Source organism: Cibotium barometz, chromosome 23 (genome assembly GCF_041138505.1).
Source record: "Cibotium barometz isolate CiBa-2024 chromosome 23, ASM4113850v1, whole genome shotgun sequence".
In the NCBI taxonomy this organism is placed as follows: Eukaryota; Viridiplantae; Streptophyta; class Polypodiopsida; order Cyatheales; family Cibotiaceae; genus Cibotium; species Cibotium barometz.
The window spans coordinates 51254468-51274559 of record NC_141068.1 but is presented as its reverse complement, the minus strand read 5'-3'; the positions used below and the strand labels follow the sequence as shown (position 1 = coordinate 51274559).

Sequence of the window (20092 nt, the reverse complement as noted above, 5' to 3'; positions counted from 1 at the left end):
GCACAGGATACCCATGCGTGCCTTGAGGAAGAAATGGAAAAATGAGTTGGAGTTGTTTTCTAAAACACGAGCATGGATCTAGTTGATTGGCCTTGCTGGTCTTCAACGGATGAGTTCATGGCCCTTTTTGATAAATGGATCTTGTTGGTTGATCTGGATGATCTTCAACAGAGAGTCCATATGGATTTTATGGAAAAATCTTGATTATACTCTTGGGTACTATGGAATAGGAACTATTGAAAAGGTCCCTGAGTGAAGTACTAGGTGAGCCTAGAGAGACTGACCAGGTGGTGAGCGTTCTGGTTGCCAACAATGATGACATAGGTACGCCGAGGAAGGAATTATTAGAATTGGATTCATGGGGTTAGAAATTAGAAAAGTTGGAACTTGAACCCTGGAGAACTGAAATATTGAGGATTATGATGGAAACACTACGATTTTATTGCAATTCTATTTGGAAATAGTTGAATCTGAGAAAAAGGCAATTTCATATTGGGTGGTGTGTCTATTTAATTTTTGCCTGGGAACTCTTTTCCCTAGTACCCAGGATAAAACATAACCAAAATTTTATAATGGATCCTATCAATACAGTGGTTGGGCAGTTTGCTAACCTATGGGATTGGGGTTAGGCTGGATCAATGGATTCCTATAATAAAATTCAATTGTGTTCAAGTTACAATAGTTGAAGTAAGTCACAGGATAATCCTTGTTCAGCTATGCCTCTTTTGATGGGGGAAAAAGTGTTGGTCTCTATGAACCAAGTGCAAGTTCCTCCTTTTATCTGGCCATGTGACTTGTGGGTTCGGTTGGAATACAAAGGATAGTTAAGGCTCTTGACTATGTTAGAAGATTTTCCTACAAGAATCGCCTATGCTTTCTGGGCGAGGGAAGTTTTTTTTTTCAGGTTCAGTTTTGGAAGAACTGAGGGATTAGTCTCTTGTCCGGACATTCATGGGCAAGGCCCCGAGTGGGAAACTCTGCCCTGCACGTGAGGTTGCTACTTCCGCTGCCAGCACTCTTGAGTTTGATGCGCACAGAGGGCGGGGATCTCACAGCTGGTATCAAAGCACATTGGTTTAAGTTGATAAACTAAGAAGCAAGAAATGTCAAAAACTTATGGTATACCAGTGAAAGATTGTAATTGTGTGTTGAAATTTGTACGAGTTGATATTCAGAATGGAAATTCATAAATTGGGTATTGGGTTTTTAGATGGAAGTACCGCATTTGTGTGGAATCCCCAACTTACTTGAGGCCTAGATATGATGGCATTTGCCTTATAACACTAAGAGCCGTGAATACCTATATATACCGTGGGTATAACTGCAGCTCTATTCTGACAATATATACAAGTGAATCTAAGACCTTGAAGTTATGAGCAAAAATGCTATCCTAGATGATGATTTCAAATGTTGGTTGATATGATTTTAGAATTCTGGTTGAAAATTTATGAATTGATTTGGATTCTGATTGATGGATGATGATTTTTTGAATTCTGGTTGAAAGTAGATGAGTTGAATAAGTCATGATGATGATGAATGGACGGAATTCTAGTATTGATGTTAGTAGCTTGATAGATGACCAAGACTTTCAGTAGATCAGTATAAGATTAGTGGATCGTACTGATAGATTGTTCACAGCTTGACCTTTGGCCCAATGGACCCAATTATGGAATGACGAATCAAGAACCTGTATAACTAAAATTCCCATGGGGAATATCCAAATGTTAATTGGAAATTACTGGTCTGCTGGACCATTATTGTGTTAAGGATATGAATGAACTATTTTCTGATAATGAGTTCTGTATGTTTCTTCTTATAAAAGGGATCTTTATCCCAGGATTCTGAGAGGGTTCACCAAACTTTAAGGAACCCCAGAATCAGTTGGATCTATAGTAAAACGATTACTTGTTTGAAGGAATTATTTTTGAACTTCTTAAGTCTTAGAATCTTGAAATCGTTTTGGCAGAATCATAAGACGTGCGCATCGTGGTAGACAGCCAAATCCTCAGGTGGATGAGGAGAATGAGCTTGACCCTGACATTCGTAAATCTCTACATAGATCTCGCCTAGGTCCCTTCAAGGGTGAAGGGGAACACTTAGGTGAGACCGTAGAAAAGTGGATCGAAGCTATGGAAGAGTGCTTCGATGTCATAGGGTACAACGAAAAAAGTAAGGTGACTCTTGCCAGGCTGAAGATCATAGAGACAGCCAGAGTAGCATGGAGGAACCATTGCGAGACAAACCGCTTGGATAGGAACACCAAACGTGGGATGATCTTAAAACATACCTTAGAAAAAGATTTTGTCCTCTAGGCTTCTTGGAGACAAAGATGAACGAGTTCTTGGAGCTAACCCAGGCGAGCCGAACTATGAAGGAATATCACCAGGCATTCACTCTCCTCCTCAAATACTCGCCCCCACTGCTGGATGAAGAACAGCGGCCAGGTTCATTCAGGGAATGAACGAACCCTTGGATACCTTGGTGAAGAATGCTAAGCCAGTTTCTATGGCTGAAGCAGTGCGGATGGCGAACGATTTCGCTAAGGCCTTTATTGTCAAGACCCTGCCAAAGCCACACCATCGTCTTTCAAAAGATTCCTAACCCCGAAAAGTGATTCTAAATTTTTGCCTCCTAAGAGACAACAAGCTCCTAGTCAAACAAACCCAGGATACACGAAGTTTCAGAATGGAAGGAAGGCCTTTTCCTCAGAACACAATCCCTTGAAACTCAACGTCAGAAGTTCCACCCTTAAACAAAGGAATTAGATGCTTTCACTGCCAAGGATACGGTCATTGTAGCATGGAATGCCCAACTCCTTTTGGATCAAGGTTTTCAAGACAAGGAAGTCAAGGACTAAGATTCCAGATTCGAGCCCCTTCCTTCCAGAGTAATCAAGGTCCCTCTTGTCAAAATCAGGGAAACCCCAGAGATAGATCTCCTAACCACCTAACCAACCCTCAGCTTCGATGCAAAGTAATGCAAGACCTCACTCTCAGAATTGGGAAAGTCAAAGAGAGAAGTTCCCAAACTAGCCATCTACTTCAGTAATGCTGGGAGTAATAGAAGAAGAAAGAGTTGTAAGAGATTATCCTCCACCTGTGAGATGACAACATCTCACGTTTTTTAAGTCGGGTAGAATGTAAGATTCCTCTCTCCATCTCTTGATGATGTAAAGATGTCAGAACCTCCCCTTCAGTCTCCTATACTCATTCCTCCCCTCAAAAATGGAAAAAGATCTTGTTTGACGCTGTTTTGGTCTAGAGAGAGAAAATATTCTAGAGACAGATAATATAGTTTTGAAATATTTTTGGATAAGTATTTTCTTCCAATTAATAGGAAGTGATCCCCTGAAACAAAAGTATTTTCTTCCAATTGATAGGAAGTGATCCCCTGAAACAGAAGTTTAAAAAGAGTTCCCAATGTGCATTAGAAATTAATTGAAATGTGCACTACACCTTAGCCTAAGGGTACCTATTTTCAGAAAATTATGGATTAAGGGTCCAAAAAAAGTTCTAATAGGCCTATAGGATTAATCCAAGTGTTTGAATAAGAAAAATGCAAGAATAAAATGAGTAAATTCTCACATAAGATGAAGAGTTGACTAGTACTGGCACTTAATAGTATAAAAATGGGAATTTTGACACCTCAGGAGGGTGAGTGGAGCTCATGAAGGAGGCACCTAGAATCTCCATCATTACCCCATTTTTAATTGAAAAAAATGAGATATTTCATCTCTCCTCACACCTCTTTCAAACTAGATCAGAAAAGTGGACCTAATTGGTCAAAAACTTATCTAAATTCAGATTGAAGCTGGAATCCTTCAGATTCTAGTTAGACTTGGTTGGTGGCCTCCCTCACCTATAAATAGACCCCAATCCTTTGTATTTTCATCTTAGAGTATTTACATGCTAGTGCAATTTTTAATTTAGTGTGTTTCCTCTTCCATCTTCATTGGCCCTCCCATTGTGAAGCTTTTGGTGCTTCACTAAACCTCTTCTTCTCTTGAAGATTACCCTTTTCTCTTGGTGGTCAAGCCTCTTCTTTGAGGGATACACATCTTTTGCAAAGTTAAAGAATCAAGCAAACCAAGGGTAAGCCTAAACAATGAAGTTTATTCTCTTTTTTAATGTTAGTCTTCTTCCTAACCTCTCTCATACTTGGGAAGCATTTTATTTTATGGTTTTCCTCTTAAAACCATGCTTTTCTTGATTTATGTTATTGTTGATGAATTAATGTTTATGTTTATGTTTATGCTTAGGTTTATGCATAAACTAATTTTTATATTAAAAGAGAAATTTTGAGTATTATCAATTCATAGAAAATGTGGGGAAGCTATGGCAAATTTCTATCATTAGAAAATGAAGGTTTATGCATAACAAATTTTATTCTAAAAGTAGAATTTTGAGCATTCTCAATTCATAGAAAATATGGGAAAGCTATGGCAAAAATTTTAAAAAATTAATTTAAATTTATGCATAATAAATTTTATGTTAAAAGGAAAATTTTAAGCATTCTCAATTTATAGAAAATGTGGGGAAGCTATGGCAAAATTTATATCATTAGAAAAAATTAAATTATGCATAATAAATTTTATGCTAAAAGTGGAGTTATGAGTATTATTCATTTACCAGAAAAATAAAGAAGGTTATGCACAAATTTTTATAGAGAATTATGGAAAGTATTATGAATATAATTCATTTAGATAAAAATGAATAAGTATGTGTGCATAAATGTTTTATGCTGAAAGAGGAATTATGGGTATAATTGATTTTTTAAATCCCATGAGGTCATATGCATAAATCTTTTATTCAAAAAGAAGAATACTGAGCATATTTTATTTTAAAAAAATTGAGGTAAGAATGTGAAAATATTCATAGGAATGCATCAAGAAAAAATGGACAAATTTTAATCAGAAAGAGGAATCATGAACACATTTAACTTTTGGAATTATGAAGTATAGGTCTAGATTCTCCAAAAATAGAATCTGAACGGGAAAAGGATTTCCCAAAAAAAAGACCAGAAACATACTTAGTTGGATAAATGTAAATACTTGTGTGACTGATTTATTCCTAGATTCCTAGGGAAAAGAATCTGGAATTCTTGAAAGGATCGAGGATCCAAAAGAGAACGGAAATATAGACTTAATTAAATTGAATCGAGAAAAAGTTGCCTTTAACTAAGCCAAGTAATGGCCGAGACTTAGAAAGTTCTGTCAGTATGAAAAGTAGAGTAATTGTACTTTTAACCTGGTTGATTGTGGAACAAAAATTCTGATAACTAGATCAAGGAAAGTTGATAATCAAACCTGATTCGCTCAAAGCAAAAAGAGAATATCTTGTTTGTTGTGGAAATTGGATTGAGGTGTGGAATGATGTGGAGTGATGTGGGGTGTAGTGATGTGTGGAATGATGTGGAGTCATGTGTGGAAGGATCTGAAATGATGTGGAGTGATGTGGAGTGATGTGTGGATTGATGTGGATTGATGTGTAGAATGATGTGGATTGATGTGGGATGATATGAATGAATGTGGAATGATGTGGGATGATGTGAATGAATGTGGAAGTGATGTGGGATGATGTGAATGAATATGGAAGTGATGTGGGATGATGTGAAATTATGTGGAATGATGTGGGGGGATGCTAATTGATGTGCATGGAATAGCTTTCTCGCATGTTTTCACTCATCGAGAAAGATCGCCCATTGGCACGCATGATCAAAGGTGGAGAGTTCCTTGACCAACATGTGGTCGTGTAACCTTGGATTATGCAAGCCCAAGAGGAAACAATCCATTAAGTCCTTGTCACTCGATATTTCCCTCTTCGCAACGCAAATGAAGGTACTTAATGTGTATGATGTCCCGTAATGTTCCTCGGGTTTTTGTTCCAATTGGAACAGTTAGATGATGGGGCTTCATTTGTGGGCTCGTACGGTGCAAAGCCAAGTATGAAGGCCTCTCTCACTACTTTGAAAGCGCCTTTGTGCCAAGGGTCCAAGGATTGGAACCATTGTATTGCCTTGCCTTCAAGAGGCTGAGTCCAAGGAGATGGACTTTGGTAGCATCGTTGAAAATTTCAAATGCCTCAGATTTGGTTAAAGACCTCTATGTGGAATACGGGATCTCCAACTCCATGGAATTTTGACAAAAGTTTGAAAATTTTCGCCCACATAGGCTTTGTATGTGATATTTGTGGGTGCAAGTTTTGTGACACTCCCTTTCCTAGAGCTTGTGCTAAGCTCAAAATGTTAAGTTGTGGCACAAGGGGAGGTGGTGTAAGGGCGGGGGGTGGGAATAGATTCGTGGATAGAGAAGAAAGTACGTGAACGTGCTATGGGCATCTATCCACATTAGGGTGCATGTATGGAGGGGCCCCTCTAGATGAGGGTTCTTCAAAAATGGTTTTACCCTCATAACCAAACATGTGTGGCAGGGCCACCACGTGTGAATGTGCAATTGGGGCTGGGGTGCCATTGAATGGAATGGACGCATTAGGGGCATGCAACCATGACATAAAGGTGTCCATGGTGTGCGGGGAAGCCTAGAAAAGCTTCAACGATGCGTGCACGGGCCCGAAAGGGAGTTTAGGGAAGGGGATTAATAGTAGGTGGATTAGCAATGTTTAGGCTAATCCAAATATGTGATCACCCCTAATTATTCCCTCTAATTAGGTCTCTAATTAACCCACTCAAAAGAGGTAAAATTAGGCAAATGAGACCTAATTAATGCTAATTCTTACTAATTAAGGCCTAATGGGAGTGTACTAAACATGGATTTGGGTCAAGGCAAGTGTTTAGAACACTAATGCCACACCATTTAGTTTAATTACAAGCAATTATGATCAACTTTTTTGGTTTCTTTAAGTTCACTAATCACCATTGACTAATAGATTAGTGATAATTAGTCTTAAAAAATTAAGAGATAATTTATAGTTTTTTGGCTTTTTTTGTGGATTAGGGTTCTATCCAACAATGCTAACCTACCTATGCAAAGGAAGCAAAAGAAACAAGATTAAGATAAAAATTAAGAAAAATAGTTTAGGTTTAAGCAAAACCCTCTTGATTAAGCTCTCAATCACCCAAATCTCAAGTTTTTTCACTCAAACAAGTATTAATCCTACTCTAAACATAAAGGAGGTATACAATACACCGAGCGAGCAAAACCGGGCAAGCCCCAAACTCGAGCGATGAGACAAAAACCCCCACACGAGCATCAATCTCATCCTCCAAGTGCTCATCCACTATCATCCCCTCGAAGAAGAGCCTGCACCCATATAGCTACGCAAGTATGGATCTACATAGCTAGAGATGATGGCATCATCTACATCTAATGAAACACATGATCTCCCTTAACGGAGGCATGCCTTTAGAGCAAGTGTTGTGCCACACCCCCTAACTCCAAGACAATACCCCATGGACAACATAACATCTCCAAGAAGCATGACAAAAATGTATGGCTCACCACCTCAAAGCTCCAATCCTCCACTACTAATAGTGCGCTCACTCACTGCTGGCAAGTAATGCATAACACATGAGTCCATGGCTCCCATTCGCGCAAAGCCTCAAACAAGGGTATGCTTGCTGGAGTGAAAGTGGGTGCAAACATCCCTCTTTTGTGAACCAAATACATCATAGAAGTCTGAAAGTATGTTTTCATTCAAGAAACACATATAAACTCAACCATGCAACAGAATCCAATTACATAACACCATAGAAATAGCGACGCAACTGACACAGGGCATTAAAAGAGAAATCCACATTACGTCTGTCATGCTGCCCTCTTGTTCAATGTAACCGTATGCCGAGTGATGGAAGACCACAATCTATAACCAAATCTCCAAGTCATATACTCGTTGAGTAACGTTCAATCCACCCCATGCTATCTCCTGCACAAACCTCTTGACTAAGTTGGATTCTACAACAAGTAATAGAAAATTGATTTCAAAGAAAGCTCAAACCTGCCATGTAGGACACCACCACCAACCAACCACCATCACAAAGAGTAGCAGCCGCCAAAGATAGACCGTAACAAACATGGTCCTCTGTAAACACATCCCATGGAGGCCTCTGTGCACTCCCATGGAGACTCCATCCAAATGGGAGATGCAACAAAATATAGTTAGTTACCCATGGGACCTGCTTACCTTTCCTAGTGTGCACACAAATCATGGGGTTCTTCTTCAATGTGAAGAACTCATGGATGTGGGTGTACACTGGATCTCTCTGACCACTAGCAAAAGCCTTGCCAATCACAATATAGTCCCCATGAATAGCCATGCACGGAGAGACACCATCAAAGCGTATAGTGTGCTCCTTCAAAAAAACAAATGAAATGGGAAGCTTCAAAGTAGATGCAGATAATGACGACAAAGGCTCTGCACCAGAGCACAAAACAAAGAAAAACCATCAGAAAAATGCCACAATGCAATGTTCACTAGATTTACTAAAGGAGGAAGCCACCCACTCACCAGTACCAGCCAACTCATCCTCTTTGGCTGGTAAGTCATCGTCAATATGGTCCACATGTGGCTCAACAACACTAGCTTCCCGCTTTCTTTTTGTTTCACCTACAAGCCAACAAACAAGCTTAGGAAGAACAAATGTCATACTTCACATTAAGTTTTCACAAATTGCCCAACTTGCCTTGTGCTGACAATGGGGGATCCTCCGATGTATCCTTTCTCATCATAGAATGCATCTTGAATGCCTCTTTCTCTCGTTCCAAGATGTGGCCTTTCTCCATGTCCAACCACCATCGACAATTATCCAACTCCCAACGGCTGAGGGAATGGAAATTTTAGGGGTACATGGTGGTTTCCACATTAGCCATAGAGATCCACCCACTGCCTTGTCTAGACAGGCAAACCACCCAAAAGCTGGCTCTCCTTCAAATAGAGTAAATATCTGTTGAAAAAACATTGCATAGTCAGGTTGCTTGCAAAACTCGACCAAAACACAAACAATATACAAAGCCATGGAAAGCGGGTTCCAAAGTGAAGAGGCTAGGTTGTATGTACCTGAACAGTAGATGTTGTGCAACCATCTGCACCATATCCACTTTCTTCAAAGCCTGTACCTCTTTCTCTCTTGAAACGGACCTCAATCTTTCTTACCAATAGAAACATGTATCTCCTTGCTTCTATCTTCACTTCCTCATAATAATCCTGTAGTGCATAATCGGATGGCAACATAATGCCCTTCAGGATAGACACATAGTTTGCCAAAATCTCTAGAGCATGTTTCTGGATTTTGTCCAGAAACAAGCTCCCTTGAGAGCCACTTGAGGACACCACACCAAAACACTATGAAACTTCTGTAATACCAAAAAGATAGTCAAAACCAAGCTGATCACTTGTGTAACGCTAATAATGTATACTTAGACTAGGAAATTAGCCTAGACTAACTTTTGGGCCACCATTCCTATTGTAGGTACGAGACACATATGATTGTAGGTTTTCAAATTTTTTGAGATGTTAAGCAAAAAATCAGTTTTTGAGTTTGTTTTTGAGGTATCCACCATGAATGAATGAACCAAGCATGAATGCACCGACCGACAACAAAAAAACAAACTTTTCAACATTAAAAAAAACACATCTTTCTTCACACATACCTCTGTAACACCATGTTCAAAGAATACATGCAAGAAAGCATATCTCAAGTGGGCTAAGATAGGAAGAAAGAGGAAAGGCAATAATCCATTCCCCAGCAATGGCATCAAAGATGTTACTCCTCACCTCGGCCTAGAATGAGTGCATAACTTATCCTTGTTGGGAACCTACTTGCTACCCACACCAAGCTGTGCTCTAAGGTGTTGCCTTTTTTTATTCACTTACTCTCCTTATTCTCTCTAGTAGTGTGCCACTCACCACGGTTGCTCTAATACACGTGAACAAAATCAAACTGAGAAAATTCTAGGATGTGATGTGAGCAGAGTGATAAATGAACCTAACATTGTACTAGGCGATTAAAAACACCTTGAAGACTTATAAGGTCATACCTACCCATGTCCTAAAAAGATTTTATTGTCATAAAATCTATCAATTTCGAATTCTAAGGGAAATTATTGTGAGCATCAAGGCTAATTATTCCTCATTCACTAACCAACCCTATCATAGGCATGGGGCCACCATTCCTATCACAAGTGCAAGACCACCACCCTATCATAGGTACAGGACCACCATTCTTATCATAGATATGGGACCACCATTCTTATCATATGCATGGGGCCCCATATGCCACCACCTAGCTCACCAGACCCTACTTCATCTAAAAATACATGAGCCATTAGAAGTGAGCCATGAGACATAACGTAAGCATATTTCATACAAAAAACATATTTCATAACGTAAGCATATTTCATACAAAAAACATGTGAGACACCAAGCATAAGCAAGATGTGAGCTAAACATGAGCTATGAGACATTAGATGTTAGTCATAAGCTATGAACCCAATAAACATGAGCCACCATACGTGACTTCAGCAAGCTCACAAAAAAAAGACTTTCATTTTTTTAAACATACACATATCTTAATCCATCCATACCTACTTCACGGGAGTGGTCTCACCTGAAGAGAATCTTTGATGCAAACTCCAAAAATGACAATCCAGTTGATGGTAGTACATCAAACTGTACTTCCTCAAACCCACCTAGCCTTTGGTCCCATTAACTCAACAAAGTACTTTAATATTAACAAGGCAAGACTCCTTTGAATCTACCTCAAGCGAGGAGTTTAGGAAGAAATGATTCAAATAAACACAAACACAATCCAGTTGACGGTAGTACATCAAACTGTACTTCCTCAAACCCACCTAGCCTTTGGTCCCATTAACTCAACAAAGTACTTTAATATTAACAAGGCAAGACTCCTTTGAATCTACCTCAAGCGAGGAGTTTAGGAAGAAATGATTCAAATAAACACAAACATAGGTGGTGGAGGAATAATAAAATGGGAGGCACTATGGTTCTCCAAGCCCCAACAAATTCACCACCAAGATACCATCCTTTCATGAAAAGGGCATTGTGCATCATTCCATCTTCACTCAATGAGGGAGCAGGAGAGCAACATGATCATAACCGTGAATGTTCGCTCCAACCCCATAAGTGCTCAAACCATGTCGAAGGATGCCATACTTTTTAAAGCCTTTGGTGTTGACCGCTGCAAGTTAGGAAAGCCCCAAGTAGCCCCATCATTAGTGACATTGCAAGGAAACCATGCTTGTAATATTTTCAATGCCAAGTCTTGTTCTAGAGACTCTAAATACTTTAAGGGCCTTACTATTGGCACACCATCATCTCATTAATGTGTTCATAGGTGTAGAGTTGACCACTTCTCCCTAGATTGCCCCCTTGAGAGCTACATCTAACTCCATTATCTCAAGAGAAACTTAAATTTGTTGAGTTTTCTACGTGTCAAGGTGACCATTGTTCCATTAAGCACATCAAACAAGAACGCATGCAAGAAAAAGAAATAAATGTTCAAATAAGCTACAAAGGCTTTCACCTCAAGATAGGTAAAAGACTAGCAACAAACGAAACCAAGTCACATTGAAAACTTGTGACAATATGGTTATAATTTAGAGTGCTCCAAGCTTAGACTCATCAACTGTTAAAATATTGTGCCCGTCATGTCATGTATGGGGCACATGTATGTGGGAATAAGATAGAAGAAGATGAGGATGCTATGAAATTGGAATGAATGTAAGCTAAGGTTATTAGAGGATGTGAATGGATGAGTGTAAAAGGTGGTCAATGGTCAAAAAGTAGGCACATGAAAGGTGCAAAAGGCATGTGAGCATTTATGAACACATGGATGGCACAAGTGTGCATAGAACATGTGGATGAGAGCTCTACGAGAGCTACGAATGGATGTAACATGCTCATTCTCATAATGCAAAAAACTGTGATGTGTTGATTACCCTTGACTCAAATCTTAATCAATTCTATTAGTGTTGATATCATGCTTTGATGATGTCTTCATCTTTTATCCACCTTAACTCTCTCTTGCAACCCTCACACACTCCATAGCCATCTCAAATCATTTATTTTTTCAACTTGGTATCAGAGCTAGGTTAGTACTTCACTCTCAACATTTAGCATTAGCAAAAATTAGTGGCTTCATTAGGCATAATTAACCTTTTTAGCAAATACTAGTCAACCTTATCCACAAGCTCAAAGTAGTGGCTACCATTGAAAACCCAAGTTCTCCATATTCTCTCCAACATTGGGCAAGCCCTTCTAGGAGACTGTAGAGCACCCTAGGGAAAATCCATACAGCAGAGGAATCAAGCAAAGATGCCAAGAAATGCAAGAATTTGACATTGCAAAACTAATGCTTGAATTTTTGAAGAAAATGTTGAAAATTGACAAGCTCATGTGAAATTAGGCTAATTCCAACAATACTTGGGGGTTTTCAAAGGTATTAAACATGCATGTGGTGTTGGATTTGCGAATGGTGCAATGAGCATGGAGATCCAGGCCTGCATCTTCCTTTTCATTAAGGTTTTGTTAAGTCCACTAATCCTTGATTAAAGGTCCCAAGTATCAGTAGCTGAACTTCATCTTCATTCATTGCTAATCCACTCTCTCAAAGCACTTAGCCCAAATGTGAGTATAACTATCTCGATTGACCACTCAAAGTTACCTATATTTCTTCCTTGAGATTAGTGAGTGATTAGTGATCTCAATCTTGATTAGTATATAAATTTGAGCTAAACTTATTTAAATCATTATAAGGGAGTAGAGACTGCTGAGATTTCTTTATGAGTGGATGGAGGGAAGGCTACAAGCAAGTGTCAAAGAATAGGTAGAGCCAATGGAGGGAAGGCTACAAAGCAAGTGTCAAAGAATAGGTAGAGCCAACGTTGAACCAAGAAAACACCCATACTGCTCCACACACCTAGTGAGAGAGAATACATGCAAGGGATATTCTGAATGCTTGTCACGCTTGTCCATAATTAGCACACTATGATGTGCTAGTCTAAGCCTATGGAGGGATCTTTATCTGTAGATGGAAGGAAGACTACACTATGATATGCTAGTCTAAGAACTCCATGATGGAGGGATCTTCATGACTAGATGGAAGGAAGGCGACATTCACGTGTCAAAGAATGGGTAGAGCCAATGTTGACCCAAGAAAAAACCCATAGTGCTCCACTAAGCATTGAGAAGAGTGAATTGCACAAAGTACTAGTCAATAAACCAAGGAACTATTTTGAAAGTAGTGATGACACAAATGTAATCTTGCTACTACAGTCATGTGTCAAAGAATGTGTAGAGTACTTGTCTCAATAAACCAGGGAACTATTTTGAAAGTGTTGAAACAAATGTAATATCACCGCTAGATTGTAAAGGTAAAAGATACCAAGAATTTTAAAGGCATGTTTGACTAAGAATTATAGGGAATGGGGTTAACTACCCTTGGACAAAGCCATTTTGATAATGTGGATAAAACAACAATAAGACCTTTGAGAATCATGCAAGACCTCAAGATTAAGGCTTTTGAATTGGCTTTCACGTACATCTATGCAATAATAAACTTTAGCAACAATCATGTGTACATGAATTGGCTTTCACGTACATCTATGCAATAATAAACTTTAGCAACAATCATGTGTACATGATATCATCTTGCACATCCTTACATACAAGAGTCTTAATTGATTCATATATGAGATATCTCCCTTAGAAACCAAGATCAAACACTAAAAATCAATCTTACATGTGGAAAATACATCTTGTCAATAGATAATTATTAGTAAAGGAGTTTGACATAGGACCTCAACCATCAATATTTGTTATACTTGCCATAACAATTGAAGGATGACCATAAGAAAGATCCATGGAAACTATGGCTCGACTAGGGTGATGAGGATGATTGGATGAAAAATCTAAGAATGATTGACATCCCTATCCCCTCCACTAATACTATTAGAACTCAATTCATGGATTTAAGCCACAAAGGACGTTATGCAATCTTGTCACTTATAACACATTGAGTGTAAAAGATGACACCTCACCAAAGACCCCACCTATCAAGGTTTGGTTAGACATTCCTATTGGAAATAAGGAAAGGATGTTATGCAATCTTGTCACTTATAACACATTGAGTGTAAAAGATGACACCTCACCAAAGACCCCACCTATCAAGGTTTGGTCAGACATTCCTATTGGAAATAAGGAAAGCATTCATCAATGTTGAGGGTAACATAATATTCATGTTGATTTCAACATAATATTTGTCATGGAAAACTTAGGTGTCTCTAAGTTGACCAACACTTGAATGCTCGTATTCGTGCCGAAAAGAAACATAAGGTCTAAAGTATAGCATGTTTCACTCAAATGGTTCACACTGAAGCTAATCCCCTAGCATGCAAGTTTCATGTAGCCCCTTCATGCATGTCTTTAGCCGTATGACACCATATCATGACAACCCATTATGATGATATGGTGTTTGAATCCATTAATTTTTCCATGTACTTGTCTCTATTAAAATGATTTTATAACTATGGATTCTTATTAGTGTTGTGGAAAAGGTACATATTTGTTATTGGATATGATGCATCATGTTTGCTAGTTTTGGACTTTGGAACTGCATTGTTGAGCTTATTGTCACTAGACAAGTAGTCATTATCAAATCAACTCTTCCAAATAAGACATTTTAGATTGATCATTTTAAAAATTTGAGCTTAGTGCTAAGCACGAATGACCCTTGTGGTACATTGGTAACACTTTTTAAGCAGGAATGACCCTTGTGGTACATTGGTAACACTTTCTTTATGTGCAGCTTAAGGAACATGCCAAAAACACTAACAAAGTCTTTGTAATGTTAGTGTGCACATGCTAGACTATTGCCTAGGATAATAGCAAGCTACATTTGCAAATAATGTGTCAAAGAAGAAGGACAACAATATACAGCTACTTGAGGGGCCATGTGTCCAAAATATGCAAGAGAAAAGATACACAAGATATGTTGCCACTCTAGAAGGCTTTGATTTATTTCAATGTTTTGAGTCAATAAATCAAATACATACTAATTTTGTTCATAGCTATTCAAGGATGCATCCGTTGATAACACGCGTGTTGGCGTATATTGCACCTCTACTAAGCATCCAAGTTCATCCCACACATTGGAGCATATATTGTTGATCACATGCGTGTTGCCACATATATTTTACCTCTACTAAGGATCCAAGTTCTTCCCACACATTGGAGAAAGCATCTTAGAAGCTGTTCCAATACGATGTCATAAGCCTCCAAACATGCTTTCATGGTTGGAATATTTCACTCATTGCATAAATGCATCTTTGCCTTGATCAACAAGCAATAATTGACTATTGATTTCAAGTCCTTCATCAACTTTGAGTTATTATATTGCTGGTGAAGTTGAAACTCTACATCCAATACAACCGTTGCACCATCATGTACATGCATATGCATCTGTTTCCAATAAGTCTTTGCTTGTTTGCAACGTTCTCTTTGAGGCATTGCAAATCCTTGACTTTGTTTATAACATTGAAAAATCTCAAATATAATTTTTCAATAACAAATTCTCATCGCCAACCAATTGTAAACAAAACAAAAAAGGTTTGATAATCGAATGAATTTTGTCTATATTTCTCCAGTACGCAACATTGTGCACTAAAATGCTACATTTGATAGCCCCTTCTACATGCTTTGATTTTTGTCCCCCCAATGTTTCCATCACATCAATCGGTGACACCGCAACTAGCTTTCACTTTTTGCAATCTCTCCAAAACCAAATATGTAATAGGAACCACGTTGCACAAAATGTTTATAAACATATGTTAAAATGCAAATGAAACAAGGTATACGTAAAATGAACTTCACCATATTTAGCATCAATCGATAAATAAAGCTAAATTTACTAATATAAGTTCAAAGTGTGTGTGGCACAAGGCACCCATGCAATTGGATGCTTAACCATCATGTTTTGATGAGCAAGTTTACATGAGATAATAGGTGTAACATTTTTTAGATCACCTAACTTTGCAATCAATCGCTTATACACTTCTTTCTTAACATATTGCATAGTTTTTCGCTTAAGGATGTATCAATTGTATGCCTTTTTTCTTAAGCATGTATCAATTGTCTCTAAAATATTTGTATCTCTTAAACAAATATTCATTATATTGATTAATAGCTTGAAATGAATATCTATCCAACCATCAATATAGTAATGGTACATCTATAAGAAAATGCATGGTTGAATATTGTTCTTTTCAAAGTGTGTTCTACTTGGTCCTTTATGTTGTCCAAAAGGACTCAGTGCACATTTGATTGGTAACATGGAAAAGTAAACCTTGATTTTATTGTTAATATAACACAAATCATTACTTTTTATACGATTAAATACTTCACATAAATACAAAATATAATTTTAAAGATCACAATCCATGCTTTTGATTTTATATCAATAAAATAAACTTTATTTCACATGTTACGTAAATATAATTTAATGGAAAATATTTTTAAATATCTAACTACCTTTTATAATATATACTTTTACTATTTATTTATAAATTTATAAATATAAGTTATATGCATAAGAATCATATAATCATTTTAAGCTAGTATTATACAATTATTTTCCTTATAGTATAATATAATATATATTTATATATTTATACACACACACACACATATATTACACCCCCCCTCTATTTTTAACATTTCAAATTTTGGTTTCACCTTCTATTTCTAGAGAGACAAAATCTCAATCAAGTTCAATAGTACAAAGAAGCCTCTTTGGTATACATATATGTAAGCTTATACCTTTCACTCGAAATGCAAGGCTAAAAATTATCTTAAAACACTCACATGTCTTTGAATTATTTAACCAGCAATTCATCTATATAAAATGGATATATACTACCTAGAGTAGCATAAGGTGACATCGAGAACTCCACCAAGGAAGGAATGAATAGAGTTAGGGGTTGGAGTTAGCTATGATGCCAATACTATGAAGTGACCATCTTACCAATCCCAACCAAATATGAGAGTGACAATGAATGGAACAAGAAAAGCCTTGCCTAATCTTGGAGGAGGATGATGAGGATGTAGATATCAACTAGGTAGACCTTTCCCCTTGTTTTAATGAGGAGACAATAACATGGAGGGTTTATCTTCAATTTAAAACAAGGGTTGTAAACATTTGGACCAAAGCCATATACTATCTCTAGCAATGCTTTACAAAGATATGTGTACCTCTATCTTAACATGTAGTTAAGCTTTTTTTTTTTGCAAGGTACTTTGGGAGATTTCAAATACTTCATTTACGATGGCAAAATACTAGTTGTATTTAAAGCTTTGTCCCATGAAAGATCAATGAATTTTGATCCTCCTCAACCAAAAAGACCTTTCCCTTGTTTTTATGAGAAGATAATAATATGGAGGGTTTATCTTTAACTCATTTAATGGAAATATTCAAAACAAGGTCTGTAAACATTAGGACCAAAGCCATATGCCACCTTCTCTAGCAATGCTTTACAAAGATATGCATACCTCTATCTTAAACATGTAGTTATGCTATATTTTTGCAAGGTAATATGCATACCTCTATCTTAAACATGTAGTTATGCTATATTTTTGCAAGGAACTATGGGAGTTTTGAGTATTTCATTTATGATGCCAAAATACTAGTTGCACTTAAAGCTTTGTCCTATGAAAAACAATGACCTTTGACCTTACCTAGCAAATCAAAATTTATTGTCCTACAATATTGAGCTAGCATGCATTAAAACACATTGGGCCCTCTCCTACAAAACAGAAATCAAGTGACAAAAAGTGGTAAAAGATAACCACCACAGAGGCTAAGTCCCAAGAAAGTAAACAAATGTCTTACTATAGTTTTGTGTCTCATGTGGACTTATCTGACTCATGGGATAACATAGTTTGAAGGGTTAGTAGCTCTATGTCGGAATAAGACTAGCCCTTACATACCTCTAAGGGTGTCTACACACATTCCTAGTGAAAATTGCTTGGATGCCCCATATAATTGAAAACGTTGGACGATAAAACAAAATCCAAGTGATGAAGAAGAGGTAAAAAGACAACTCATACATATAGGGTAAGTCCCAAAAGACCAGGGAAGGACCTCTCTTTTTAATATGACACAAAAAAATTGGTGACTTTGTAAGCAAAAATGTTAGGCTTTAGTTTTGTGTCTCGTGTGGATTTCACAATCAAATTTGACTACGAGAGTTTGCACGTGACACACTCCTTTAGAATCGACATGGGGCAATGTAGTTTAAAGGGTTAGGAATCCTATGTGAGCACCATAAGACTAGCCCTTACATACCTCTAAGGGTGTCTACACACATTTTAAGGGAAACGTGCTTAGATGTGTTAAACAATTGATTGTGATGGTCTTTAAGACATTGGACCGCCTCCTACAAGATCAAGTGATGAAGAAGAGGTAAAAGTGATAAAGAAGAGGTAAAAGACAACTCCACATAGGCTAAGTCTTAAAAAGCTAGGGAAGTGCCGTCTCTTTCCAATGTGACTTGCATGTTTTTTTGTGACTTTTTGCAAGCAAAAAATGTCTTGTTCAAGTTTTGTGTACTATGTGTACTTAATGACATTTCTAATTGAATTTGATAAGAGAGTGCATGTAGGACACACTCCTTGAGAATCAACATGAGGAAATGTGGTTTAAAGGGGTAGTTACTCTGTCAACATGACCGTTACATAACTCTAAGAAGGTTTTTCCACGGCCCCAAAACTAAGCTGTGTAAGTTGCAAGAGAAATGAAGCTAGCAGAGGTGTTGCATTCTCTATGAATTCGAGCTTATTGAAATTCTATAGTGTCATAAGTAAAAACCCACCTTTGTGGCACAATTTGGGAATGGGGATGCTTGGCCAAGTTGAGCCCTGGTGGGAAAAGGCTTTAGGCTTTTAAGGGTGTCCACACCAATTCCGAGTGAAAAATGCTTGGAAGGATAGAAATGCCCAATCTTCTTTTCTAGGCTCTTCTCCACAAGCTAGGAGTGTGGGCCCTTAGCCATTTGTACCAACGTTCATGGCTTGTTCTGGCATGTTCTCCCTCTCTCTCTTTCAATGTGTCGGTTTCTAGAAGCCCCTCTCCTTTGGGAGGGTGGTGTTAGGCGTGTAGGAATAAAGAAACGCACGCTAAGCTTTTCTGCTACCTCGAGGGTCTCTCCTCTGCATAGCCTTGCCGGAAAGCTCTGTCTTTCTACTATCCTGCAGTATACTTGTTGAAGGTTGGTGCTATCAGCCATAGCTCTTTACTTCGATTCATTCCCGCAGGTAGTGAAGAAACAGTGCCGCGAACCCCGAAATAGTAGGGCCAACCCTAGCTCACCGAACCTGGGCGATAACATGGTCGGAAACGCATGATTACATGGTATGGCTTCCCATTTGTTGCAGAGAATAGGGACCTTCCTCCTCCTGCTGGTGTAGCTGAGAATGGAGATGTGCATTTCTTTACTTAAGGTTCGCTTCACGAAAGACAGGTTCTGCTTTCTGCGTTAAACATCACTCGCAGAGGTGCGGCAGTTGTAGCCAAGTTGCAGAAAATGGAGGGAACTGCTTCTAGGTTTAGCCAAAGGAGAGTGGAGCTCGTCTCAGCTGGTGCCAGCCACACTGTTGCTCTTCTCTGTATGTATTTCATCTCCCCCTTCTGCCTAAAAAGCTGAGTTATCCATGCATTCCATTGCTATTGGTTCAGCAAGAAACGATTCCGTAAGTGGTGACTCTACTGGTTTCGGCAAAGCATCTATGCATTCTATTGCTGTAGCTTTAGGGCAATGACTACTCCACAAAATGACCCTCTTCCACAAATGACCCTCTTTCTCCTTCATGCGTGCTGGTATGTGAATTCCTCTATTTTACCCCAAAGGTAAAGCATCATTGGCTCGACTGTAGGAGAAATGGTTTATTTTAGGGGAATGGCTTCTTCTCACTTTTTGCTTTTAGGAGCCATTTTTTCTCTTTAATTTTAAAATCACAGCTTTCATGCATTCCACTGCTGTAGTTTGGTAGAAATGGTATTTACAGGGGGAACGGCTAGTACTGAACACCTTTTTGCTCAATGTTTATATACAAGCAGTGAGGGGAAT

General features: G+C 38.1%; 1 protein-coding gene across 4 annotated transcripts in view; it reads left to right on the top strand.

Moving 5' to 3' along the window:
• Positions 1–18963: 18963 nt before the first annotated feature.
• Positions 18964–20092, top strand: part of LOC147626069 (ultraviolet-B receptor UVR8-like) — a 91979-nt gene continuing 90850 nt past the window's right edge. For all 4 annotated transcript variants that reach the window (XM_086817629.1, XM_086817628.1, XM_086817627.1 and 1 more), the window contains exon 1: positions 18964–19631. In XM_086817629.1, the coding sequence (XP_086673755.1) occupies positions 19550–19631 (82 nt within the window). In that variant the 5' untranslated portion in view covers positions 18964–19549. The remainder of the gene's footprint in view (positions 19632–20092) is intronic.